The sequence below is a fragment of the Dipodomys spectabilis genome, unplaced genomic scaffold (genome assembly GCF_019054845.1).
Source record: "Dipodomys spectabilis isolate Male_0828 unplaced genomic scaffold, ASM1905484v1 ptg000108l, whole genome shotgun sequence".
Lineage (NCBI taxonomy): Eukaryota > Metazoa > Chordata > Mammalia > Rodentia > Heteromyidae > Dipodomys > Dipodomys spectabilis.
In genome coordinates, this window is record NW_024870785.1 from 5,607,144 (window position 1) to 5,634,402 (window position 27,259).

At 52.0% G+C, this 27,259-nt stretch overlaps 2 protein-coding genes across 6 annotated transcripts in view; one reads left to right on the plus strand and one right to left on the minus strand.

Annotated features, from left to right (window-relative positions):
- The window catches only part of Stard9 (StAR related lipid transfer domain containing 9), an 83,703-nt gene extending 74,713 nt beyond the window's left edge, over positions 1-8,990 (plus strand). Inside the window, exons 24-34 of the mRNA XM_042687593.1 lie at positions 111-308; positions 707-890; positions 1,233-1,370; positions 4,120-4,237; positions 4,338-4,459; positions 4,595-4,659; positions 4,808-5,010; positions 5,680-5,759; positions 5,955-6,113; positions 6,809-7,395; positions 8,501-8,990. Coding sequence (XP_042543527.1) covers positions 111-308; positions 707-890; positions 1,233-1,370; positions 4,120-4,237; positions 4,338-4,459; positions 4,595-4,659; positions 4,808-5,010; positions 5,680-5,759; positions 5,955-6,113; positions 6,809-6,910 — 1,369 coding nt within the window. The 3' untranslated portion in view covers positions 6,911-7,395; positions 8,501-8,990. The remainder of the gene's footprint in view (positions 1-110; positions 309-706; positions 891-1,232; positions 1,371-4,119; positions 4,238-4,337; positions 4,460-4,594; positions 4,660-4,807; positions 5,011-5,679; positions 5,760-5,954; positions 6,114-6,808; positions 7,396-8,500) is intronic.
- A 71-nt stretch (positions 8,991-9,061) lies between these two features.
- Positions 9,062-26,575, minus strand: Cdan1 (codanin 1). 5 transcript variants are annotated; one of them, XM_042687893.1, is made up of 28 exons: positions 26,456-26,575; positions 25,803-26,290; positions 25,311-25,517; positions 24,924-25,093; positions 24,725-24,829; positions 24,554-24,632; positions 24,094-24,214; positions 23,806-23,915; positions 23,373-23,462; positions 22,215-22,290; positions 21,286-21,491; positions 20,903-21,023; positions 20,402-20,548; positions 20,111-20,277; positions 15,300-15,387; positions 15,017-15,106; positions 14,800-14,854; positions 14,450-14,586; positions 14,268-14,371; positions 13,919-14,077; positions 13,551-13,614; positions 13,353-13,431; positions 13,027-13,175; positions 11,953-12,060; positions 11,262-11,325; positions 10,941-11,122; positions 10,587-10,694; positions 9,062-9,769 (listed from the first exon to the last, which is right to left on the minus strand). In XM_042687893.1, exons 1-28 carry the CDS (start codon positions 26,543-26,545, stop codon positions 9,644-9,646), a joined length of 3,690 nt encoding a protein of 1,229 aa, XP_042543827.1. In that variant the 5' UTR covers positions 26,546-26,575; the 3' UTR covers positions 9,062-9,643. The 5 variants fall into 5 exon arrangements, with proteins under 5 accessions (XP_042543827.1, XP_042543826.1, XP_042543825.1 ...); XM_042687892.1 differs by having other exon boundaries at positions 24,716-24,829; XM_042687891.1 differs by having other exon boundaries at positions 24,716-24,829; positions 25,803-26,287; positions 26,456-26,554.
- Positions 26,576-27,259: the final 684 nt, after the last annotated feature.

Sequence of the window (27,259 nt, forward strand, 5' to 3'; positions counted from 1 at the left end):
TGGAAGAGAACCTGAGAAAGTGGAGGGTGTTCTCTGCCCACACTCAGCTCTGGCATCTTCTGGGGGCTGGAGAGCACTTCCAGCTTCAGTGACTCTGGCCCATTTCTCAGGCAGAGAAAAGCCATCGAGACCCTCAGGAGAGAAAGGGCTGAGCGACTTCAGCACTTCTATCAGACACAAAACCTCTGCCCCAAGAAACAACTGAATCTCCAGCTCACCCACGATCCCCCCACGTGGGAGCCTGACTTGCCCAGTAGGCGCCGGGAATACCTGCAGCAACTGAGGAAGGAGGTTGTGGAGACCACCAGGTAAGGGGAACCCACCGGCCTGCAGGAAGTGGCTTTGCGGGGGGAGCGGGGCGGGGGGAGAGTTTTAGCATCGTAAGGGTCTTCCATTCTGTGGCAAATGAGGTGACTCTGGGAGGCTGGGATGCATGGAAAGAGGAGGATAGATGGGAATGGGTGAGGGAAGTGGAGGTGGAGAGAAATCCTGGGAAAGGATGGACTGCACTCTGCCGTGTCTCGACAGTCTGTAGACCTAGGTCTTGGAATGGCCTGGCCGCTCGCTCGGGCAGCCTCTCCTGAGGTGAGAGCTTGACTCTGTGGGCAAAGGGGAAGATGATGCTGCATCAGCCAGGTGGAAGGCCGGTGCTGTCACCATGTCACTGCCATATTAGAAAGTCTTTCCACCCTGCAATCTCTCCTAGGAGCCCAGAGGAAGCATCCAGGTCTGCTGAGCAAACCTCTGACATTGAGCTCATGCTGAGAGACTATCAGCGGGCCCGAGAGGAGGCCAAGCTGGAGATTGCCCGGGCGCGGGACCAGCTGTGGGAGCGGACTGAACAAGAGAAGCTGGGGATCCGCCAGAAGATCATCTCCCAGCTGCTGAAGGTGAGGACTGGGGCCTGGAACCGGGGAAGCCCTGGCTGTGGCTGCCTCTGAGTGTGTGTGTGGGGGGGGTGGGGGGGGGAGAGATGGACGGGATAGGACCGCTGCCAGCTCAACACAGACTCCTCCTGCCCGCACCATAACAGCTCCTGCCCCTAGGCCGGGCCTGGGAGGAAGTGGCTTCTGTGCTCACCTAGTATGGGGCAGCCTGAGGAGTGGCTGCTATGGGGAATTGGCGGTGGGAGGCTGAGGCAGGAGGCACAGGAGCTGGGTAATGGGGGAGGGGAGAGGGGATAGGGGTCATGAAGGTGTACCAGAAGCTGCTTGATGATCGGTCCTTCCCAGGAAGAGGAAAAACTCCACACACTGGTCAACTCCAGCCCCCAGAGCACCAGCTCCAATGGAAGCCTCTCCTCGGGCATCACCTCCGGATACAACAGCAGTTCTGCTTTCTCAGGCCAGCCCCAGTCCCCGGAGGCGATGGTGAGTGAGCAGTAGACACTAAGAACAATCCGGCAAGCAGATAAGCACTTGGCCCTCCTCGGGGGACCACTGTAGATGTGAGCCCTTCCCCCAGCCTTGAGACTTGCCTCTCTGTCCCTCTGTCTAGATCACCTAGTCATTCCAGTGTGTGTTTTGTAGATGCCATCTGATGACACAGCAGGGAGCAAAACTATCCTTGTCTTTTAGAAGGACAGCTATTTTATGATTCATTACTGTTACAGTTATTTGGGTAGGGACACTAAGCCAGCATAAAACAGCTAAGCCCCTAGGTTAGTAAAGATCCTGGAGAGAGAGTGCATGCATTTAAACTGAGGCTGAGCCAGGCCCTAAGTGCTCAAACCTACGGTCATAGTGACTCAGGAGGCTGAGATCTCTGAAGATCATGGCTTGAAGCCAGCTGGGGAAGAAAGGTCTATGAGACTCCTATGTCTGCTTAAACAGCAGAAAACCAGAACTGGAGGTATGGCTCAAGTGGTAGAGCACCAGTGTTGAGTGGAAAAGGCTAAGCAGAAATGTGATGTCCTGAGTCCCTAGTAATGGCAGACACACGCACACAGAGTCTAGAAGGATGAGAGGTATTTAATGCAGAACGTGCTTAGATACTGGAATTGGGAGAGATCCCGGGGCTCAGCAAATGAGGCCTCGAGGAAGGGAGTTTGAGGACCTAAATGACAGCAGGTGGCTGGAACAGAAAGACATGGGACCAGATGCTGGTGGCTCAGATTTGTAATCCTAACTAGATGGGGAGGTGGGGGTGGGGGGGCGAGATCTGATAGAAAGCTTTTACCTAGAAGAATAGGATGATGAGATTGGAAGAGGAAGCAAGAGAGACCTGTTAGATGACCCTGGCAAAACTGAGCAAGATGGTGAGTGCTTGGTTTAGGCGCTGCCGGTGTAGAGAAATGATTGTGGATCTAGGGCTGGGAAGGTGGCTCAGTGGTAGAGCGCTTGCCTTGCATACATGAGGCCCTGGGTTCGATTCCTCAGCACCACATAAGCAAAAAAAGCCAGAAGTGGCGCTGTGGCTCAAGTGGTAGAGTGCTAGCCTTGTGCTGAAGAGCTGTGGGACAGCGCCCAGGCCCAGAGTTCAGGCCCCACGACCAACAGGGAAAAAAAAAAAAAAGAAAAAAAAAGAGAAATGATTGTGGATCTTGACTAAGCAAGTAAAGGACTAGGTACTGGATGTTAGCAGAATGGGAGAGAGTAGTGGAGAACGGTACTCACTTGGTTTTCAAGCCCTGGTCCAGGGCCTGGGGGCTTGTCCCTGAGCTTTCTTGCTCAAAGCTAGCACCCTACCACTTGAGCCCAGCTCCACTACCAGCTTTTTTAGTAGTAAATTGGAAATAAGAATCTCACAGGCTTTCCTGCCTAGTGTGGCTTTGAACCACAATCCTCAGATCATAGCCTTTTTTTTTTTTTTTTTATCGGTCGTGGGGCCTGAACTCTGGGTCTGGCTACTGTCCCTTAGCTTTTTAAGTCAATGCTAGCACTCTACCACTTGAGCCACAGTGCCACTTCTGATTCTCATCTTCTAGACATCATCTGTCCGAGTTTGGTGTCTGTTTCTGGGGATACTATGTGCAACCACATGGAAATGCGTATCTTTCTATAAAGCTCATGAGTGGAAATACCCATTTTGTCACTTGGTGGTGGTTTTTGTTTGTTTTGGTTGAGGGGCTTAAACTTGGGGCTTGGGCACTGTCCCTGGGCTCTTTTGCTCAAAGCTAGCACTCTACCACTTTGAGCCAGAGCTCTACTTTCAATTTCCTGGTGGTTTATTGGAGCTAAGAGTCTCATGGACTTTACTGCCTGGGCTGACTTGGAACCATGATCCTCAGATCTCAGCCTCCTGAGTAGCTAGGATGACAAGCGTGAGCCACCAGCACCCGGCATCATTTTTTATTTTTTTGTTAGTCGTGGGTCTTGAACTCTGGGCCTGGGTGCTGTCCCTTAGCTTTTTAGCTCAATACTAGTGCTCTACCACTTGAGCCACAGTGCCACTTCTGGTTTTCTGGTGGTTAATTGGAAGTAAGAGTCTAATGAACTTTCCTGCCTGGGCTGGCTTTGAACGGCGATTCTCAGATATCAGCCTCCTGAGTAGCTAGAATTACAGGCATGAGCCACCAGCGCCCAGTTCATTTCTTATTTTTTGAGGTGATTTTTTTCCCATTTATATAGCCCACTTTGATTTTTTTTCCTAAAATCTTTTGGTTTTGATTTATATATCACTAAGTCCTTGTCTTGAAAGAAGCCACAGGTTAGAACATGAAGGCAGAGGTAGCATGTGGGTGCTTTTAAGATCTGGGCTGAGGTCAAGGCATGCTGTTGAGCAGCTGGCTGAAGTTGGAAGAAGGTGAACACAGGACCTGGTTTCACATTATGACCTCTGGCTTAGCTGCTACACTTGGGGCCATGGCTCAGCTTTTCCTCTCTCTTACTTTCCTCCAGCTTTAGTATCTACACTCAAACCCCTCCATCCATAGCTGCCTTGCTGTGGCCACAGTTGTGATGTCTGTAGGAACTGTTCTGCAAGCAGCCTTTAAGTCTTTGGCATGGAAAGAAAAGACAAAGTCGAGGTAGGGTTCTCTTGCTAGTGACCTCTTGGGAGCATTCACCTTCTTCCAACAGCCAACACAGCCATCACAGTGAAAGCTGTTAGGTACAGTCGGAAATGATTATGTGTACCTGCTTTATGCTTCTCTGCTTCTGAGCCCTCTCTGTTCTGCAGGGGGACACAGACTTGTCCGATTCCAGAGACACCTGGCTAGGGGAAGGGCAGTGCCGTCCAGCAGTGAGGAACAGTCACCTGTATGTGGCAGGGTCTGCCTGGAAGAGCTCAGTCTACAGTGAGTGGGGGAGGGGGCAGAGGGTGTGCATCTGCTTAGTGTGGGGACCCTGCTATGTCACAGGGTCGCTGGCCATCTCCTTTCCACCTACTTGTTGTAGGCCGCAGAGCCTCCCTGGGCAGCTGCTACTCCCAATCCAGCATCTCCAGCTTGGTCAACTGCTTCTCCGCCTCTTCCTATCAGGAGTTGGCCAAGCATATCGTGGACATGACAATGGCCGATGTGAGTCACTTCTTCTACTCATCCCCACCATTGCTTTAGCCAGACCTCTGCTGGGTGGGCAAGGAGGAAAGGTTTGCTTGGTAAACCGAGGGTCTGATTTGCACTACCCCACTACTTTGGCCAATGTGTCCCCAGGTAATGGCTGCTTGTTCAGACAATCTTCACAACCTCTTCAGCTGCCAGGCAACAGCTGGATGGAAGTAAGAGCCTTGGGCAATGTCTTGGTCCAACCCTGCTGTCCTGTTGGGGTTCTTTTCCTTCCCTCTGTCTAGATTTCCGGAGTCCCTCACCTGGGGCTCCTCCTGGAGCCCATTTTCACCTCCTCTTTGTGCTCTCTGGTCCCCTTAGCTATCAGGGTGAGGAGCAGGAGGTGCAGGTTTACTACAAAGAGTTTTCTTCTACTCGGCATGGCTTCCTGGGGGCAGGTGTGGTGCCCCAGCCGCTGCCTCATGTGTGGGCAGCTGTGAGTGACCCCACCCTGTGGCCCCTGTATCACAAGCCCATCCACACAGCAAGGCTGCATCAGCGGGTGACCAACAGCATCAGTCTGGGTGAGCCAAGGGAGGGAGGTGTCAAGCGGGCCCTGGCCAGGGATCTGAAGTAGATGGAGGGACCGGTGGCTCACGCCTATATTCCTAGCTGCTCAGGAGGCTGAGATCTGATGATCACGGTTCAAAGCCAGCCCAGGCAGGAAAGTCCATGAGACCCTTATCTCCACTTAACCACCAGAAAACCAGACGTAGCACTGTGGCTCAGGTAGAGCACTCGCCTTGAGCTGAAGAGCTAAGGGACAGCGCCCAGGCCCAGAGTTCAGGCCCCACAACCAAACCAAAAAAAAAAAAAAAAAGTAGGTGTAGCTGGGAAGGTGGCTCAGTGGTAGAGCGCTTGCCTTGCATGCATGAGGCCCTGGGTTCGATTCCTCAGCACCACATAAGCAAAAAGAAAAAAGCTGGAAGTGGCCCTGTGGCTCAGGTGGTAGAGTGCTAGCCTTGAGCTGAAGAGCTGAGGGACAGCGCCCAGGCCCAGAGTTCAGGCCCCACGACCGGACCCCCCCGCTTCCCCCCCCCAAAAAAAAATAGATGGAGGTCTGGAGGCAGCCTTGTTGGAAAGCCAGGTTGACAGGATACCTTCATATCGCTTAGCCTGTTAGCTGTTAAGTCACAGAATGGGGGGAGGGGGGCGCAGAAGGGACAAAAACCTAAATCTGTCTGTCCCTGCAGTGTACTTGGTGTGCGACACTACACTGTGTGCATTGAAGCAGCCACGGGATTTCTGTTGCGTCTGCGTGGAAGCCAAAGAGGTGCCTACCTTGCTGGAGATAAAGGAGGCTGGGGTGGTGGTGTGAGAAGCCATTGGTGCACACTGGGTTAAGGGGAGACTTGAAGCACAATTTGGGGCTGGGCTACTATTCTGGGGACTGGGCTACTATACTGACCACACCCTAAATTCATCTGTTTTGTTATATATGTCAGAACTCACAGCTTTGTGTCCCCAGGGGCACCTTTCTATCATGGCAGCTCAGTCTGTGTATGACACATCCATGCCGCGACCCAGCAGAAGAATGGTCCGAGGGGAGGTCCTGCCCAGTGCCTGGATCCTGCAGCCTGTCAGCGTGGAAGGAAAAGAAATTACCAGAGTCATCTTCTTGGCCCAGGTGACAGGGCCTTGCAGGTTGCATAACACACCTTGGGATCTTTCTGTCCAGGTGGTCAGGCCGTGACCTGAGTGCCAGAGTCAGGGGGCTTCTTGGGCTGTGGGTACAGGGAGTCAGAGGGAGGCACAGGAGTTTACCAGCATTTCTGAAGCTACTATAGAACCTGAGACGTAGCAACCTCTATGTCCTGTGCCAGACGCCATGTCCTTCAACGGATGGGTTGTTTTTGTCTTTGTCTTTTTTTGTCGGTTGTGGGGCCTGAACTCTGGGCCTGGGCGCCGTCCCTCAGCTCTTCAGCTCAAGGCTAGCGCTCTACCACTTGAGCCACAGCACCACTTCCGGCTTTTTTTCTTTCTGCTTATGTGGTGCTGAGGAATCGAACCCAGGGCCTCATGCATGCAAGGCAAGCGCTCTACCACTGAGCCACCTTCCCAGCCCCCAATGGATGGGTTATTACAAGGTACAACAGCCTTGGCAGAACTGGTCATCCATTTTGTGCCGTTCTCTACTCCCAATCCCCCTTAAGTTTAGTGACAAATTTAATTGGGAGGTGAAAGCTGATGCTTGGATCTCTGCACACTAGGCCAGTGGAACAAGAGGTACATCTCCCATCCCCACAGCCCGGGGCTCGCTGCTTGGGGTGGGCTTGGAACCTCCAGGTCTGTCTGCCATTAGTTCTGTCTCTGTGCTTTCAGGTAGAGCTGGGTGCACCAGGCTTCCCCCCTCACCTCCTGAGCTCCTTTATCAAACAGCAGCCGCTGGTTGTAGCCAAGCTGGCTTCCTTCCTTGGTAGCTAGCACTGTGCAATGGAGAAAGTGCTGCTGAGATGCCAGCCCAGGATGCCCCAGAGATGCTGCGGCCACTCCTTGGAGTTTGCGCTGAGGCCAGAAGAGCCCAGGCTTACCTGCGGTGGCTGGCGATAGCCAGCCTGGCCCAGGGCCGCCAGCAAATCCCGTCAGCTCTGACCACCTTGCAGAGCCAGCAGCCTGAGCTCCAGACCTGGCTGTCCAGAGTGAATGAAGCTCCACACACCTTCTGGATTTCTCACCTTTATTTCCCATCTGTGAGACTGTGGCACATGACCTGTTCAAGGACAGAATGAGGTGGGGACTGCAGTGCTGCTTTGGCAAAGTGCCTCCCTGGCAAGCAAGCACTGGCCAAGACTTCTCTGGATCTTCCACTAGCATCCAGCTCCACTTTGTGATGGAGTGGCAGAAAGGACAAAACTGGAAAAAGCGTTTAAAAAAAAAAAACAGCTGCACAAACCAGAATACGGATTCAGGTTTGTTTCTCTGTTGAATGTTTGCAAAATGCTTTTGCATTTTTGTTTTTTTTCCATTCCTTGAAGGGGGCATTTGGGTTTTTGCGCCAGTTAAGAGTGCTGAGAGGGCCGGTCGCTGGTGGCTCATACCTGTAATCCTAGCTCAGGAGGCTGAGATCTGACTGTGAGACTCTTATTTCCAATAAACTACCAGAAAACCAGAAGTGGCGCTGTAGCTCAAGTGGTAGAGCGCTAGCCTTGAGCTGAAGAGCTCAGAGTCAGCACCCAGGCCCAGAGTTCAAGCCCCACAACCAACAACAAAAAAGTGCTGCGCAGTCTGGCGTTCAGAGAGTTGGGAGACTTCCATACAAGCAGGTGGGATGTGGGTCAGGGTGCCATGGTCTGATGCTCTTGAGAGGTGAGGGCAGCTCCACACAGGAAGCTGATGAGCAAAGACCGATTCCAGATGTTAAAACTGACTTCTGAGGATCTAGAGATGGAGGAGGTGGTAGGTAAGGGACTGGTTAGCAGGAAGCTCAGCATGGGGAGGCAGCCTCCAGCACTAGCTGATCCTCCCTCACCTATTCCAGGAGAGGACAGAGAAGGGGGAATTCAGTGTTCTTCTTAGCCTGGAGGAACAGAGTTCTGAGGATTCTGGATGTTCACCTGAAGTGGTAGGTGCCAGAGAAATTTCCACCTTTTCTTTTTTGTTGTGTTGGTACCAAGGTTTGCCTGTTCAGCTTGCTTGTGCTCTGCCACTTGAGCCCTTAACTCCAATCCAGCTTTCTGTTGGTTATTTTGGAGGTAGTGTCTTAATTTCTCTGCCCAGGCTGGCTTTGTATCATGATCTTCCACATCACCACTTCCTGAGCAGCTAGGATTATAGGTATGAGCCATTCATGCCCAGCAGAAACTTTTGGAGCTCTGTTTTCCCAAATCTTTGGTGGAAAAGGGTAATCAGATGGAGATTGAGAAAACATGATCAAAAGTGAATTTCTATAGTGAAGCAAAGAATTTCCTGAAGCTGTTTGCAGGATTTTTTCTTTTACCTCAGATTAAGTTATTTATATATTATTGAAGGTTTTATAATTTGCTTTTGAACTCTATGCAACTTATGTATTCCCAGCTTTTTTCATATAAATCTCACTACTGAACAAATGGCCAAAACATCTGTAAATTCCCATGCGTACTTTCATTTAGTGAAGACTCTCCCTTCCTAGTGGCAGATACCCCTCAGGTTAGAAGCTTTTCTGACAGCTGCAACATTTCCTCTAAGAAAAACTGCATGCAGATACTTTGAAACAGGAGTGTCTATTAGTATTCTACTTTCGCTAGAAGCGCTTGAATCTTACTCACCAAACGGAAAACAAATGAACTTAATGCACTTTGTTAAAATAATGCTTTTGGTTTTTCTGGAGCCAAATCAACTCCTTCGACCCCAACAAAACAGCATCACAGAAGCTGCCCACCATGATTTAGCAGGCTCTCTTGAAGTAGAAAAACACTTCAGCTATACATGAAAAGGAGTCGCACAGGAAATATCAGTATGTAGGGCAAAATTCACAGCAGATACTGCTTCTAGGCCCAAGGATGGATATGTATGGAGCATGCAGAATCAAGCACTATTACAACTCCCAACTCAAAGCTTGCCTTCCAAAGAGAGAAAACAGGTAAGACCTATCACACCTTTGTTAAAGAAAACAAATTTATTTTCTTAAAAAACTTATTGTTCTGCCCTGTGCTTGGTCTCTGGATGGAAAGAGAGTCTAAAGAGTTATCTGCACAGATGGAAGTCCACTGTTTCAGTTAAATGCTACCACACCTGTTGAACACACAGCAGTCCTGTAGACTCCCAAGGTCTGTGTTAATGAGCCTTACAAGCTATGCAGAAGTCCTTTGCTTCTGTCATGTTCTCTCAGAACCACAGTTTAAAAAGCAAGACTTGAGTCCTGTTGATAGCTGACACGCTTCATTTCATTTAGCAACCAAGAGGCTTGCCCATCAGTTCTTCTGCTCCAGGTCTGGAGTCTCTAGGCTTCTTCATTACCCTGAATCAGGGCCCTCTCCTTCCTCTAGGACTGGGTGGCGAGCCTGCCGTCGGTGGAATGGATGCTCAGCAGCCATGTCCTTCCTGCCTACCAGAGCAGGATGTCCCACTGCAGATCTGCTACTTCCACCTCAGCAAGGGCTGCCGCAGTGGCTGTCAGCCTCCTGTGGCTCAGGCAGGCAGGCCTCTTGTGAAATGCCCAGGCAGGGCCATTTTCGAGTCCTAGCTCTGGGCCAGCACTGTCCCCCGGTTTGGTTGCACCAGTTCACAAGCTCTCAACTGGGGTTCTGGCAGATGGGGCTCAGATAGAAATAAGTGGAACAGTGTGGCCAGTTCTTCAGAGAAATCCTGGGAAAGACACATGACATCTGGATAGTTTATCTTTTCAAACGATGGAGTAAAAGCATCAAGTCCTAGCTAATCAGCGAGGAGATGACAATCTACATTTTTTCTCCCCATAAGGTCCTCTATGTTGAAATAGACATGAAGTCTGTGTTACTACCATCTGGGAAACTCCAACTGGAAGCAGAGGTTAAACCATCTATTAAGCAAACAGTATTTCTACTTGAAGTTATTAATGTAGTTCAACGTAAGATAGTTATGATTTAAAACAAACTGAATCAAATACACAGATTAAAATAAAGTGCTTCTGAGTTTTAAAAAGTGCCATTCACTCTTCCATAGTGCTTGCCTGCCTCTTTGTAGGCCCTCAGATCTCCATCTAAGGCCAAGCACAGTAGTCACTCCTTGATTGCAAGGCAGTGGTCCTCAAGAAACCTAACAAAAGTCTGCTTAGTAGCCAGGCCTGCTGATGTGAGCCTACAGCCCTCAGGAGGACCATAGGTTTGAAATCAGGTTGGGGTATGTATTGAGACTATTTTTGGGGTGCTATGCCTGGGCACTGTCCCTGAGCTTTTGTGCTTAAGGCTGGCACAGTACCATTTTGCACCACAGCTCCACTTCTGGCTTTTTGGTGGTTAGAGATAAGAATCTCACAGACCAGGAACTTTCCTGCTTGGGCTGGCTTTGAACTGTGATCCTTAAAACTCAGCTTCCTGAGTAGACAGAATTATAGGCATGAGCCACATCCCTTTCCCTGTTTTTGTCAGGACAAATGGGACCTATTCTCGCTACATATAATAAAGACATAAGGATGACTGCTTACCACTGGCCACTGGGCCTCACGGAGACTGCCCAGACAGGCCTCTATCTCCATTCGTCCCATGAGACCCATCTCTACCAGCTCCCGGAGCAAGAACAGCAGAAGGTCCCACTGCAGAACACAGCACAGAGGTCAGTGTTGTGAGGAAGGCACAGTGACCCTAACAGCTGCAGGTTTGAGATTGCAAAGGACAGAAGTGCTGAGAAGGGCAGGCTTTAGACACGGAAAGGGAGCTTAGCATAAAACAGGAAGAGGAGAATAAAGGGAGACAATTCATAATATTTGGGATGACTGGTGGTGGACACTGCAGAGTGTAAAGAGTGTTAAGGCTTCATGCCCTCCGCGTCACTGACTCACCTCCCTTGGCCGAGTGTCTGCCAGAAGACCGATGTTTCTCGGACTCAGCAGCAGCTGTAGTGGAACTGGCCCCTGGAAGTCATTTTTCCATAGGGAGAGCAGCATGTGCAGAAGCCTACGTGCCTGTCCTCGCTCTAGCTTGTGCTGTGCTGGAGGCCCCAGAATGGGGATCTGGTCTGCTACTATGGGAAGAAAGGGAAGCTTGAGTTTGAAGCAGAGGCAGAAGAAGTATGTGTCCTTTATCCTAGTTGTAGGTAACCCAACCCTGTATGTAATTTAAGGGCTGTGGCAAGACAGGGATTTAATAGGAAGAAGCCATACCCAAGAGAGAAGCTAACTCCACAGAGCACTTTGCCAGATGTTGCTCAGCAGGTGGGCACAGGAACTGGGGGGAAAGAAGCAAGGCATAAGCACCAGCCTTACTGCTCCAAGGACTGGCCTGGGCCAATGGCCTCTGTTTATGAGGCAAGGGACAAGGAGGCAGGCACTTGTGGCCCAGACCTATAATCCCAGCTACTCAGGAGGCTGAGATCTGAGGATTGCAGTTAAAAACCAGCCTGGGCTGGTTTTGAGAATCCTTGAGACTTTTTTTGGTCAGTTGTGGGGCTTGAACTCTGGGCTTGGGTGCTGTCCTTGTGCTCTTCAGCTCAAGGCGAGCACTCTACAGCTTGAGCCACAGCGCCACTTTGGTTCTCTGGTGGCTTACTGGAGATAAGAGTCTCATGGATTTTTCTGCCCAAGCTGGCTTTGAACCACGATCCTCAGATCTCAGCCTCCTGAGTAGCTAGGATTACAGGCATGAGCAACGGGCGCCTTGAGACTCTTGAGTCTCCTTGAGACTCTTATCTCCAGTTAACCACCAGAAAACCAGAAATGGAGCTGTGGCTCAAGAGTACTAGCCTTGAGTGAAAGAGCTCAGGGACAGCGCCCAGGCCCTGAGTTCAAGCCCCATGACTGACAATAACAAAAGACAAGGACACACAGCTACCATGTGGTACATGCCAAACCTCACCTGGCGGCACCGCAGGGACTGGCCCAGCTGATCGAGGAGCTGCTCCAGATGCTCTGGGGAAACGCCTTCCTCAGGGTCTCGGGGCCCCACGGCCAGAGACAGCACGTCCTGCAGAGAGCAGGGTGAGACCTCACGTGCTAGGCACCAAAGTAGTTGGCTTGGAGAGGGGAACAGCCAGTGGCAGAAGGAAAAGGAATATAGGGCCTATAGGGGTGAAGCAACTGGACTGTGTCCCTAGAGTTGAGGGTCAGGCAGAAGGACACAGCTAGGATAAGCAACCAACCGTGTGGACAGTCCAGAAGGAGAGCTTGAGGCCTACGTGCTGCCTACTACAGCTCAAGGTGCCACTCACCTTGGGACAAGGCTACCTAACTCCCAGAGGGCATCTTTCCTATCAAATACAGACTGAACATTGTTCATCTTGGTTTCAGTACAAAAATCCTCTACCCTGAGAATCGGTGTCTAGTGGCCACATCTTTTCTCCCCTCCAGTAGTGGTCGCTGCTTCTTACACTTGGGCAGACCATAAACACTGCATGCAGGCCTTGTAGGCCATAAGATCTATCTGTTCCAACTGTTCAGCTTTGCTGTTATAGCACAAAACCAGCCACAGACAAAACAAAACAAACGGATGTGGCCATCTTCAGTAAAACAAATGATAGACTTAATTTGGCCCACAAGGTATTTGCTAACCTTTTCCACAGAAGTCTGATCTTTTTGAGTTAGATTTATTCTTAGTGACTCAACAAGCCTTCCTTCTCACATGGAAGAACATTACGGAAATGACTACACGCCAGGGGACTGCTCCTTAGACACCTTCCTACTATGCCTCAGAGCTACGAACCCGTGAATAATACACTCAAAATTTACCTTCGTGCCCTTTTGGACAATTCTAGAACAAAATGTTAGGAACACACCTATTCCGTTTTGCCCTACCTTCCCATTTAGTAGTGAACAACAGAAACTAGGCAGACATCACAACACGGAAAGCTGCTACAAATCCTGGCGCCGATATGAGGAAGGAAAGAAACAAAGCAGGGAGTAGGGAAGCCAAGGGGAGTAGGGAGCTGTGTACTTTGATCTCGGAGATGAGGTGGGAAGGGAGGGGAGCGTGGTGCTCACAGGCGCGGGAGCAGCCCCTCCGTTCCACGCGGGCGGCCGGCTCAGGACCCTGGGCTCGAAGCATGCGACTCACAGCCGCTTTCACCTCCCTCCGAATCAGCGCTGCCGGAGAGAGAAATGGGGTCATTGGAACACCCCTAGCATACACAAGGGCCTACCATGGCGCCCCATACCCTTCCATTATTTCCAGATGGCTGAAACTCATTTCTCCCAAGTCAAATTGCTGGTCCTGCTCTCTTTTAAGTATTAGTTCAGCCACTTCCATTTCCTGGGCCTTACCTGTGATGTTGGCTGACAACCAAGTGCAGGCTTTCTCTGTCGCGAGCCCGATGGCTATGTTCTCTGCGCTGCTTAGAACCTATGACACAGAACAGGAGCGAGGGAAGGGCGTGCAATGATGGATACCAGAGTCCAGGACTGACACCCCCTAGCAGACGCATGCACAACCACCAGCCAGTTCCAGGCCTCCCTCCATACCGCTGCTGGGGTCTCTTCTGGAAGCAGTGCTCGCACAGCTCCTGGGCTCTTCCTTTGGCAGAACCTGAAAAGGGAGTTTCCCGAGTCACCTGACTGGGAGGTTCTCCCTAAGGAGGTAGAGCCATCCATCCCTTACTCCACCACAAGTACAGGACGAAGAGACCCTCCTATCTCCCCTAACACACAACTCCCCCAAACCAACATTTGGATTTTGTGACCAAAGGCACAGCCTACAAAGAAGAGGGGGAAAAAAAAAGGGAAGGGAAAGAGGAATGGAACAGAGGGTATTCATGTGAAAGAGGAAGGGAAGGCAGAAAGGCCAAGGGGAGAGAGAAGGTCCGAACACACTGGGGTACTGGGGTTCTTACTCCCGTCCCTGGATCAGTGCGTGGGCTCCACGGGGGCACAGCTGGGAACACAAGCTCTCTAACAACTGCGCTGCATCTCCCCCTTCCTGTCCATGCGTCACCAGCTGCTCTTGGACAAGTGACTCTGCCTGGCGTACCAGATCTGCAACCAGCGTCGCCCTAAAGCAGGAACAAAGTTGGGATGTTTGGAAGGACTAAATAGGAAAGGGGTGGCAAACCCCAAACCGTCTGCTCAGAACTCCCCTGAAAAGGATGTAAGCAACCCCAGTGGATTCAGTTCAACGAAGTGTGAACTCAGCTGAAAGGGATGAAATGGAAAGACTGACGAGGACCCTCACTCCAGTCTTACTTGATGTGTTTGACACAGTTTGATCCGATTCTCTCTGCCACAAACTCCACGGTCCTGCGCAGGGAGGGTGGCTGGTTGTGGAAAAAGGCCTGAGCGAGCTGTGCCTATGGTAGAATAGGAGCAACACCGTTAGAGCATCCGTCTGCTTCCCTCACTGCAGCCTTCTCCTCCCCTGCCCTTACCTGGAGCCCCTGGCTGGTCTGGGGAAGCTGGGCTCCCAACCCTAAAGTCGTGGTGGTGGGAGTGATTTTCCGCACAAAGCCCCCGCTACGTCCACTGCTTCCGGAAACCCATGAAGCGAGCAGTTTCCGAAGCTCTCCTGCACCAGGGAAACCTTAGATCTTAGTCCGGAAAACCTTCCTCTTCCTCCCTGCAAACATTCTAGACGTTCAAGGACTTGTGGATAAAGAAGGTAGAACACATACACAGTAGGGGGAAATGGCTAAGGACAGAGCAACTTCTTAGGGAGTCAAGACCTAGGGTGCCGTCTGTGGACTCAGGAATGGGCAGGCAATAGGCCACCAGTGCTCACCAATGTAAGGGCAGCAGGTGTAGAGCAGCTGCTGGTCCACCACAGGTATACTGTCCTGGGGAAGAACAGGTGGGCATCAGGAGGGCAGCATGCAGCCTTCTCCTCCCCAGACTGCCCAGAGGTGGGACAGACAGAAGAAATTTGTAAGGATTAGGCTATCTTCTGTGAAGTTCACTTGATTCCTCAGTTATGGCGCTGGCTGAACCCCAACACTTACCAAACCATGATCTGAAGCCGCTGGGTCTACCGCAAAGGCATCCACGCAACACTCTTCCAGAAAGAACAAGTCCTCAGGGACTGTTGGAATCTGGCGAGGAGGAGAGAAGGAGCTTCATGAAGCACCGAGACTCACCGTGACTTCCAACTCCCAGCCACGGCACTCGGGGCCATCCCACTCGGAACCCTACCCTTTGGGTCCCTACTTGCTTAGGCATCGGTGTTCTCCCCTGTTCTGCCACAGTAGCCACCCTTAGCCCCATCTGGACCATCTCTCTGCCCACCTGGAAAAGCCAGCCCAACACAGCGAGCAGGAGCAGCTTGTTCAGGAAGCACATCTCCCCCTCGCGCTCTTGTGATAAGACCAGGCTCCTGGAAGAGAGATGATGCACGGTATGAATGGAATAGATGAATGAAAGCTGTTACTATAAGGTGGCTCTCAAGAGGTGTGACTTGAGTGAACTGCCAGCCTTGGGTCGGATAAGCAAAGAAGGATTTGAGGTGAGGCAGACTTCAAGCCTCACTATAGGTACAAACAAAATACACACCAAAACCTCTCAAAGATGATGAAACAATTCACTGTCCCATAACCCAGCACTGGATTCGTGGGGGGAAGGAGAGGGGCTGTTAAAACATATAAGGAATGCAGACCCAAGAAGGCACATACAAACAAAGAAATCCGCATGAAGGAGGCGGAGTGTGATGCAAAGCCTGTGGATAGCTCAGCAAGAAAAACAAAGCCTGAGCACTTCACTGCTTGCCCAGAGAAGGAGAGGCTGAAGACTGGGATGGACCTCCACGGGTCTCCTGTGACATCTTGGAGTGCTTCTCCAGGAGTCCAGAGACCAGAGGGAGCCACAGGATCCACCCTAATACTCTTAGGCTGCAAAAGCCCCAAGCTACCCATACTGAGTAGACTTCATGTCTTGGCTGTGGGTCCCTAGAAACCAGGTACCCATCAAGGAGCACTAACCCACTAACATAGCTCAAAGAAACTCTGACTCAGGGAACCATGGCTGAGGCTATCATCTGGCAGCAGTGTAGCCTTGACTCCCTGCTGAGCCCAAGCGAGGCAGCAAGTACCTGCCAGCAGCTTCATCTCTGAGGCCCTTTCCCCACCTCAGGGCCCTCTATGGGAAGTAAAGCCCAACACTATCACAGCCTGAGAGAAGTCTGTAACCGTACATGTTAACAACCAGGAGGGCTGGGAAGGTGGCTCAGTGGTAGAGTGCTTGCCTTGCATGCATGAGGCTCTGGGTTCGATTCCTCAGCATCACGTAAGCAGAAAAAGCCGGAAGTGGCGCTGTGGCTTAATGGTAGAGCGCTAACTAGCCTTGAGCTGAAGGGCTGAGGGAATGCGCCCAGGCCCAGAGTTCAAGCCTACGGCCAACCATCTTCCCCCCCTCACCCCAAAAAAAAGGGGACAGTATAAGCTTTAAGCAGTTTCAGCTGTAAGGCCCTACATAAAAGAGTGCTCAAGTAAATAATCTTAGGATGCAACTAGAACTTCTAGAAAAACAGGAACAAAACTTAAACCCCAAACTACTGGATTTAAGTAAAATTAAGAGCAAAAATTAATGAAAGAGACACACACAAAAAACCCTACCAGGGCTGGGAAGGTGGCTCAGTGATAGAGCGCTTACCTTGCATGCATGAGGCCCTGGGTTCGATTCCTCAGCACCACATAAGCAAAAAGAAAAAAGCTGGAAGTGGCGCTGTGGCTCAAGTGGTAGAGCACTAGCCTTGAGCTGAAGAGCTGAGGGACAGCGGCCAGACCCAGAGTTCAGGCCCCATGACCGGACCCCCCAAAAAAAACAACAAAAACCCCACCAAACACATCCAAGAAACCCCCAAACAAAACCCACCAAACACACCCAAGGAACCCCCAAACAAAACCCACCAAACACACCCAAGGAGCCCCCCAAGGAACCCCCAAACAAAACCCACCAAACACACCCAAGAAACCCCCAAACAAAAACTGCAAGAATGAGACAAGCTGGTTCTCTGAAAAAATTAGTAACATTAATAAACCATAACTAATTTGATTATAGAAAAAAGGAGAAGGTAGGCATTGGCGGCTCAGCCTGTAATCCTAGCTACTCAGTAGGCTGAGATGTGAGGACTGCAGTTTGAAGCCAAATGTGGCAAGAAAGTCCCTGAGGCTCTGACCTTCAATTAACCCCCAAAAAGCTGGATGTGGTGTTGTGGCTCAGGTGTTAGAGTGCTAGCCTTGAGCAAACAAAAAATATCAAAGAAATTCAAAATATTATGAAGGATTACTTAAAAAAATCTTTTTTTTTTTTTTGGGTCCGGTCGTGGGGCCTGAACTCTGGGCCTGGGCGCTGTCCCTCAGCTCTTCAGCTCAAGGCTAGCACTCTACCACTTGAGCCACAGCGCCACTTCCGGCTTTTTTCTTTTTGCTTATGTGGTGCTGAGGAATCGAACCCAGGGCCTCAGGCATGCAAGGCAAGCACTCTACCACTGAGCCACCTTCCCAGCCCTACTTAAAAAATCTTTACTCAGGGCTGGGAAGGTGGCTCAGTGGTAGAGCACTTGCCTTGTATGCTCGAGGCCCTGGGTTCGATTCCTCAGCACCACATAAGCAAAAAGCCGGAAGTGGCGCTGTAGCTCTAGTGGTAGAGCGCTAGCCTTGAGCTGAAGAGCTGAGGGACAGCGCCCAGGCCCAGAGTTCAGGCCCCACAACCAGACCCAAAATAAAAAAAAAAAAAAGTAAAATAAAAATCTTTACTCAAGTAAGTTGGAAAATCTAGAAGAAATGGCCAAATTTCCAGAAACATGAGCTGCCAGAGTTGAACCAGGAAGATACAAAACACTTCAACAGAGCCATAACAAGCAGTAAGTTTGAATCAATAATAGTTTCCCAACAAACAATAATAGTTTTCCAACAAACCGTGAATCCTGACAGATTTACGGTTGAATTCTGTAAGATCTTTAAAGTGGTAACACCAATACTCCTCAGACTTATTCGTGAAAAATAAAGGGAAGGATCACTACCAAATTCATCGTAAGAAGCCTATATTATACTCATCTTAAAATCAGGCAAAGACCTAACAAAAAAAGACCTAACTATAGACCAATCTCTTTGATAAAAATCGTATCCTAGCTACTCAGGAGGCTGAGATCTGAGGATCACGATTTAAAGCCAGCCTGGGCAGGAAAGGCAGTGAAACTCATCTCCAATAAACCACCAGAAAACCAGAAGTGGCGCTATGGCTCAAGTGGTAGAGTGCTAGTCCTGAGCTGAAGGACAGCACTCAGGTCCAGAGTTCAAGCCCCATGACAGACAGCCTCCCCCCACCCCACCCCCCCCCCCCCGAAAAAATGTAGTGCGATTAGGTTGGTTTCTTCCCAGAGATGAAAGTTTCATTCAATGTATATACATCACTAAACATAATACAGCACGTTAACAGAGCTAAGGACATCTCAGAAGATACAGATCACCTCAAAAGATACAGAAAAAAACAACAGCTGGGGGTCAGTGGCTCATGCCTAAAACTCTAGCTACTCAAGAGGCTGAGATGTGAGAATCAAGGTTCAAATCAGCCTAGGCAGGAAAGCCTATCAGATACTTCTCTCCATTTAACTACTACTGAAAAGCTGGAAATGGAGGTGCAGCTCAAAGTGGTAGAGTGCTAGCTTGAGCACAAAAGCTCACTGACAATGCTCAGGCCCTGAGTTCAAGCCCTAGGACCCACAACCTCTAACAAAATCCAACATCTATTTATGACAAAAGCCCTGGAGAAGCTAGCAATAGCAGGAACATACCTCAATATAATAAAGCCTGTATATGACAGACCGACAGTCAACATCACACTAAATGGTGAAAAACTAAAACCATATCCTCTAAAATCAGGAATGACAAGGATGTCCATGTTTTCCATACTTTTTCAAGAATTCCTAGGCAGATCAGTAAGATAAGAAAAGGACTTAATAAAGGTTCAAATAGGGAAGTGGTCAAACTACCCCTATTTGCAGACAGTATCATCTTATATCTAAAGGACCCTGGAGAGTCTATCTCCCTCAAGCTCCGAGAGCTGATAAATACCAGTCAGAATGGCCATCATCAAGCATATGAATGATAATGAATGCTAGCAGATGCGGAGAAAAAAAAACCCTGTTACACTGTTGGTCAGAACATAAACTAGTACAACCACTGTTGAAGGTAGTTTAGAGATTCCTCAAACACTAAACATAGAACCTTCCTCTAATCCAATGATACCATTCTTGTGCATCTACCCAGAACCTTACAAGTCAGGATACGGCAAAGACACCTGCGTGCTCATGTTCACTGCTGCACTATTCACCAAAGCCAAGTCACAGAAACAACACAGAAATAGATCAAGAAAATGTGATGCAGGGTGGGGGAAAGACAGGAGACACACACACTAGAATTTTACTCTTCAGAAAAAATGTCATTTGCAGGCACATGGACAAATCTACAAACAATTACGTTAAGCAAAGTAATTCAGGATCAGAGTGACAAATGGTCTGTTTTCTCTCATATATGGAAGCTAGATCTAAAGTATAAATATATGAAAACATATAGAGTCAAGTGCATATATAAATTAAAACATAGCATGTTCAGGGGAGGATTCCAATGTATAACTTCCCTATTAATGAACAGTTTAACCAGGAAGCTGAAACATGTTTTGTCAGGAAAGGGAAGACCTGGGGAGAAGGAGGTGGGCAAATACAGTCACTATCTGCAACGTTCAGATGTGAAAATGGAACCATGTGATTTGAGGGTACACACGTATGGGAAGATGAGGAGGGAGCGTGGTGGGAGGGGCCATAGTGATGAGGATGCATCCTACTCAACTGACTTGCTGAACGAAAACGGCTTTGTACAACTACAAGAGGTCACAGGTGTCCTCGGCTACAAGTAGACTGTCTTTGTGGAATGGCATACGCGGTCTGTCTCAGGTGGGACATAGGAAAGGGCCAAGGAAATGGCAAACAACTGCCCAAGGTCTATCTATATGTGACAAATCTTGTCTCTTCTCCATGGCTGTAGAACCATGTAGGAAGTAGTCTGTTAGGCCTCAGCAAACTTTATTGGCCCTTGTCAACTCACCGATGCAGGTGCAGCAGGAGAATAAAAATGCTCCGATAATACTCCAACAAGGGGACAATGTGGTCCGCAAAGGAAAGGAACTCTACCAGCCAGGGCACGGTGAGCACTGCCCGTCGAGCCTGCAGCCCCTGCTGCAGCAGAGCGCGCACATCCAGGACGGGAGGGACCTGGGAGAATCGGGACTCAGTGAGTGGTGGGCTCCTGGGAGCGGCTGCATGATGCCATCTAATCTAGCCGACTTCCTGCAGAGATCCATGGCAGCTGGTCCTCCCAGTTCCACCACTCATTCACCTGGCTCCGGAGGGCCAGAATGGAGTCTTGAAGCTCACGGGTTGGAGGTGGTTCAGGCCCTCGATACGGCAGGAAGGCCACAAAGCCCAGAAATTTAGCCAAAAGCCTCAGGCTAAGAAGCACCAGGGCAAATTGTCTCCTTTCACCCTACAGGGAATCAAGAGAAATAAAAGGTCTCAATAGGCATAAAGTTTCTTTCTTTTTTTTTTGGGTTCGGTCGTGGGGCCTGAACTCTGGGCCTGGGCGCTGTCTCTCAGCTCTTCAGCTCAAGGCTAGCGCTCTACCACTTGAGCCACAGCGCCACTTCCGGCTTTTTTCTTTTTGCTTATGTGGTGCTGAGGAATCGAACTCAGGGCCTCAGGCATGCAAGGCAAGCGCTCTACCACTGAGCCACCTTCCCAGCCCCTAGGCATAAAGTTTCTAAACTCCCAATCTGTCAAGTGTCCTGAACAAACCCTTCCCTGAGGCCAGACCCCATTGTTTCCCTTGCTGCTTCCTCACCTGCCAGTCTACATCTGACTCTCCATCTTCATCACCAGGCTCGTGCTGCGGCAGGGCAAGGCCATTGAGCTCTCGTATCTTCAAGCTCAGACTGTCCATGAGATGCTGATTAAACTGGAAGCTGGGTGTAAGGGAAAAAACAACACTGGAAAAGTGTGCAGGAAAAACCATAATCAAGCCGTGCCCTCAGAAAGATACACAGTGCTGCCAGGCAGGCCGGGGAACAATGAAATTCCCTAAGTGGGTGAAAGAATGGGGAGCAAAATGGGAGTCAGTGTGAACCGGGAATCAGCCACCACCTAGACCCACCCTGTTGAGCCTCCAGGCAAAGGAGAAGAGCGTGGATCTGCCCTTTTGCTAAGCCAAGACTCAGGGGACCTTACCTGCTGGCACTCAGGATGAAGTCCCTGAAGAAGCCTTGACAGCCTGGGAAGGCCGGGGGTGGGCAGGGCCCCCCACTACTCTGAGGGGCCACGAGCCGTTCCTGCAGCTGCCGCAGCCGCCCCAGCTTGTCAGCTCCCAGCATATTCAACACATCTGGCGCCTCACCCAGGACGGTGCCCCCAGCACCGCCAGGGCTCTGACACATCTGCGACGCGGAAGGAGGGAGACAAAGTGAGAACAGGCAAACACAGGGAGAGAATAGAGACGGAACACAAAGCCAGGAGGAGGGTGGCATACGGGAGTGCGTGCTTAGCATAAGCAAGGCCCTAGGCATCATCCCAAGCACCACTGCAGGGACGGGGCGGCATTTATGAAAGGGGAATTTTTTGTTCTAAAGCAGGACAGACAATCTACAAGGTTGAGAACTTGCCAACAATCACCAGAGCTGAGAGAGAGAGGAGAGAGAGCGAGAGCGCGTTCATGCGTGCGTGCCTGTGTATGTGTTATGTGTGTGTGTTGAGCCCTGGGCCCTGTCCCTTAGCTCTTTCTCCCAAGGCTGGTGCTCTACCACTTGGACCACAATTCCATACTATTTTTAGTGGTTAATTGGAGATGAGTCTCACAAACACTAACACTCCTGCCTGGGCTGGCTTTGAAGCAGGATCCTCAGGTCTTAGCATCCTGAGTAGTTGGGATACAGACATGAGCCACCAGCACCTGAGTAGAGCTGGGATTTTAAGGAGCCTGACTAGTAAGTATATTAGCACAGGGCAGAGAGTACTCCATCTTTTTTTTTTCTTCTGCTCACTCAAGTTTCAATTTTCAAAATTTCCTCTTCCAACTCTAGCCAGTACCTTCTGGCTCTTCTCTCTATACCCTTTACCTGGCTGCCTGCAATGCTGGTCACTGAAGATTAATCTCCTATTACCTGAAGAAGTTGTTTCTGGAAAAGTCGAACAAAGTGGCTGTGGCTGCAGGCTGCTGAGAGCTGACCCATCATGGCTCTGAGGAGTAAGAGACAGGTGAGAAGGAAGAGGAAGAGATCAAAGGGAGATCTTTGTCCAGTGACGGAAGACTTGAGTAGCTCTCTGCCAAGAGTTGGCCTGCAAAAGGACATGGGAAGCTGGGCGCCAGTGGCTCACACCTGTAATCCTAGCTACTCAGGAGGCTGAGATCTGAGGATTGCAGTTCAAAGCCAGCCCAGACAGAAAAGTCTGTAAGACTTTTTTTTTTTTTTTTGGTTGGTCGTGGGGCCTGAACTCTGGGTCTGGGCACTGTCCCTCAGCTCTTCAGCTTAAGGCTAGCGCCCTACCATTTAAGCCACAGGGCTACTTCCCGCTTTTTCTGCTTATGTGGTGCCGAGGAATTGAACCCAGGGCCTCATGCATGCAAGGCAAGCGCTCTACCACTGAGCCACCTTCCCAGCCCCATCTATGAGACTCTTATCTCCAATAAACCACCAGAAAACCAGAAGTGGTGCTGTGGTAGAGCACTAGCCTTGAGCTGAAGAGCTGAGGGACAGCGCCAGGCCCAGAGTTCAAGCCCCACGACTGACAAAAAAAAAAGGACATAGGAGAAGCCAAACGCTATTTCCCTCAGCACCGAGATCCCTTGAGGGGTCTTAGAGGCGCATTTAACCAAACAAGAGCTGCCCTCTCAGGTCCTCAGGCCAGTGAGCTTTATGACAACATGGAAAGAAGGTAGGTGGCCAGAGGATCCTTGTTTTGCAGCCTGCTCATCTAGCTATGCTTTATCAGACTCACCCAAACTAATCAATGGTAGAGAAAACAGAAGTTGGAGGAGTTGTGTCAGTTATTTGGGCCAAATTTCAAACAATCTGGACTGAAGTTTTACTCTCCCTCAAACATTTGTCAGTACAGACCATGTACAAATGTACTTCTGAGTGCAAGGAGCTAGAGATACAATCCCTTAGGAGTCCGGGCTGAGCCGTCAATAACTAGAGCCTGAGGATGGTAGAAGAAAACAAGAAGGAGGGGATGCCTTTCTCCATTTTAGCAAACATCACTAAGCTATTCACTGTCAGAAGCAGGAAGATAAGCTGACCAAGGGCTGAACACTCACTCACCTGACTCTGCTGCCTACGCCCTTCTCAAAATCCCAGCCAGCCTCCTCATGGCGATCTTCCCATTCTCGAAGCACCTCGTAAAACACATCCCTGACAGACACAAGAAGACAAGCAACTTGTTTCTGACTGCTTTCCCTGATTTGAAAGGCTGGGGACAGACCTATCCAAAGTCCTCTACTGAAAGTAATGCTAGAGATGCAGAAGTAGTACACCACAGGCCTCCTGGACTTCTGCGGACGGTGAAAGGTGACCTGACACTCTCATCTGAGAACCCCAAAACCACAGTCATCTAGCTGAGAGATGGCTGGCTCAAGGGGTTCAAGTTCACATGTATCACCCGGATGAAATCAGTGGCCCTTAGGCAGACTGGCCTATCACTCGTTAGTGACAAAACAGCCGCCTCCCCTCCCCAACAGCTCCCATGCCTTCTCACCTCTGCTTTTTAAAAGTATGGAAGGCTCGATCACTGGAGAAGTTAGCACGATTGTCAGTTTCTGGCTGAAAGGAGACAGCTTGAGCAGAGGGTGGCATCGTCAGAGAGACCTAAAATATGGAAGAAACATCAGGAACTAAAACTGCGAGAGCATGTTCAGAAGACTTCACCCTGATTCCTGTCTGGTCAAGCCACATGATAGCTTTGGGTCATGAGCCGTTGTTTCAATTTATGAATGTTAGGAAGGACCTGGTCTGAGTTAGCAGGCATCTAATCTGGGGTCCCTACCTTGGCAACACTGCCCTCATAGGCAGCTCGAAGGCGGCCTTGCAGAGCTGGTGAGAAGCATAGCAGCCGCTCATTCTCAGCCAGCAGCTTTAAGGTCCCTTTGTCCAAGTAGGAAAGAACCCTGCGGAAAGAGCACATAGGACCAAAACTGGGACCTGCACACCACACAGTAGGTGTACAGCAAGGTCATGAACCGAGAATCAACACGATGAATGCAAAGGACCGCACAATAAAACCTTATAGAGCAGGGATCAAGCAAACAGCAGTTCAGGAATATTAGCCATAAACACAAACGTCAGCTGCCAGGCCTGTTTACATTCATAGCCCCGACAACTAAAATGTTAAATGTTGTAGATGGGAAAGGCCTAGGCCCCTGTGGCAGTGTTGAGCAGAAGCCTCATCTCACCCGATGAGAGCCACACGAGAATAAGTCCCAAATGCCTCAATCAGAGAAACTCACTGAAACTGATGCTCCAAAACCTGCACTGCAAAGAAGACACAGTCGTGGATACTCAGGAACAGAGGGCTTTCCAAGGAATCTAGGACCACAACAAGCTAGCAGTTAAGGACTGACTGTATCATCTATAGAGCCCATTTCTCCAAATGATGCTTGCTCACTGACCTAGGGTACCTGGACTTGGTTCGAGGTCACTGTCCTTGGTAGCCACTGTCCTTCGGGCAGTAAGGAGCTGAAGGACGAAGAAGAGCTCCAAGAACAGGTTTGGTACCAGGTTCTCTGAGCAGAAAAAGGAATCACAAGGCTCAGTTCTCAACGCTTCACCGATTCTTGTCCTGCCCTGCGGTTGACAGCTCCCTGGGCTCCCGCGTACCAGCAATGCATGAGGAGTAGATGAGGGCCACCAGCTCCAGGCGCTGGTGGGAAGACACTCTGGCAGGGTCTGCAGGTTCTGCGGCGAGGTTTCCTGTCCGGTTGGGAACAGGAGACCCCGACTCTGGGGTGGGACAGGCAGGGGCGGGTGGCTGCTGCAGCTGCTTAGAGCTATGGGAATAGAGAGAGGCCGTGAGCACACTGCGGCTTCCCAGCCACACACCGGTTCCTCCACAGAAGCCGTAAACAGCCCACGAGGCACACCCAGAGCTCCCTAGGGGAAAGAGCAATTTCAGACAAGAATGAACAAATAAATAAATTTTCAAAAAGCCCTGCAGGTCCCCAACCAGGGAGGAGGCTGACATCCCAGAGAGCGGCCAGGCCATACCGCTCCTTCCTGAGCATCTCCCGCTCCTCTTGCAGACTTCTGCACCCTGGGGGAAGGCCAAGGCCCGGAGGGCTAGTGTCCGGGGCTGAGGGTTGGGAACTGGGGACACAGCTGATTGGGGGTGAGGTGAAGCAGGTCTTGGGCTTGGACAGTGACCGCTCTTCGCTCACCGGAGTTGGGTTGATCCTGCGAGAAGGCTTCGTCCTGCTGAGAGTGGCCACAGGTTGTTTTGGGGTTCCCCCCCCCGCCCCTCATCCTCCTCTCCCTCCCCCCCCCCCCACCAACACACGTTCACATTTCTAGCCACAGGTTTTTCTCATTCCTATCTCGAAGCCGATTCCCGCCGCCGCCGCCGCCACAGCTGGGCCCCGAGCCAACGCCGCCCCCCCCCCCTCCCGTCACCTTCCAACCAACGCTACCGCGAGGCACAGCCCGGACGGACCGACCGACACCCCAAAGCAGAGCCGTCCGGCCACCCCATCTCCTGCTCACCCTGCAGGGCCGGGGGGGAGCGAGCCTACGGGAGGGAACTCCTCCAGGTTGCTGAGGTTGGGTGGATCTGAGCGCGCGAGCCCGGGGCTGCCGGGGCTACCGGAGCCCCGAGGCCTGCGGGCCCCGGCCCAGGGCAGGCTCTCCCCGCCGACCCCCTCGTCCGGGGCCCCCGAGCCGCGGGCTCCGCGCTCCCGGGCCGGCCCGGGTCCCCGCCTCCGGCCCCCGCGGCGCGCGGGCGGGGCGGCGGCGGCGCCCGGGGGCTCGCCGGCGGGGAAGAGCTGGCTGCGCGCCCCGCGGCCGCCCCGCGCCGGGCCCCCGGGCCTCCCCGGCACGGCCGCCGCCGCCGCGCCCGGGGTCTTGGCGGGGGTCGAGGGGCCCTGCGGGAGGACGCGGCTGCTCTGCTCCCGCAGGAAGTTCAGCAGGAACGGCACGAATTCCTTCCGCAGCGGCCCGAGCGAGCTCAGCACGGCCGCCTCGCCGGGGCGCTCCTGGAGGCGAAGCGGGAGGAGGGTCGGGCGCCGGCCGGGGCCGCGGGGCGCGCGCTCGGCCGCAGGCCGGCGCCGGGCTGCCCGGGAGGCAGCGACCGCCCCGGCGGCGTCCGCCCCGCGCCCCGCCCCCCGCCGCTCCTTCCGGGGACGCGCTGGCGCCGTTACCTCGGAACTCCGGGTGCCGCGCGCCAGCCACCGCACCGCGGCTGCGACCGACACCTCCTCTCGCAGAAGCGACTCCAAAACGGCCGCCATCCCGGTTCCCAGCGCTCGGTGGCGATTGCGCAGGCGCAGGCGCGCCAAGCGCGGCCCGGGTGGGGCGGGGCCGGCAGCCGAAAGTGACCGTTGGGAGCCGGGGTGGGGTCTGGGGCGGGAGGGGCGGGGTCTGGGGCCGGAGGGGCGGGGCCTGATGAGGGAGGGGCGGGGCCTGGGGCGGACGGGGCGGTCCTTCGCTCAGGCCCCAAACTTAAACCCAGAAATCCGCTTCGGACCTCGGCTGAGGCCGGGCCTGCGCCGGGCCGACGAGCGCCGGCAGGCCGCCGCCGCCGCCGCCGGGGTCCGACGCACCGCACCCAGGGCCTAGGACAGCAGACCGCCCGCCACGATGAACAATGGAGAAGGAGACACCCACTCCCGTCCTGTGCCCAGTAATACCGCGCCGGCCCGAGGGGCGGCACCGAGTCCAGCCCGGCTTGGTGGCCCTTTCCCCCCCTTTTTGGCCACGGGTTGCGGCAGCTTCGTCCTGGAGCTGCCGCTGAGCGCGCTCGGCGTGCGCTCCTGGGAGACGAGGTGCTGCCGGGGACCCCGCTGGTGTGGAAGACTCTGACGAGCCCCCGAGTGTTTGGGGAACTGAGTGCTGGGTGGGGGGACGGGGCGTCCCGAGCTGGGGCTGAGATCGGAGGTGAGGAAGGCAGCCGGGGTGGGGTGGGCGCGGGAGCTCCTGGGGAGGGCGGACCCCTCCAGTGCTTG

Excerpts from the sequence above, each read along its gene's own strand:
- Cdan1 (XM_042687892.1), bottom strand. The coding sequence starts at position 26,545 with ATGGCGGCCGTTTTGGAGTCGCTTCTGCGAGAGGAGGTGTCGGTCGCA. Across the intron at positions 21,492-22,214 it reads TCCAGAAACAACTTCTTCAG|ATGTGTCAGAGCCCTGGCGG; the intron begins GTAATAGGAGAT and ends TCCGCGTCGCAG. Across the intron at positions 21,024-21,285 it reads TTCATCCTGAGTGCCAGCAG|CTTCCAGTTTAATCAGCATC; the intron begins GTAAGGTCCCCT and ends CCTTACACCCAG.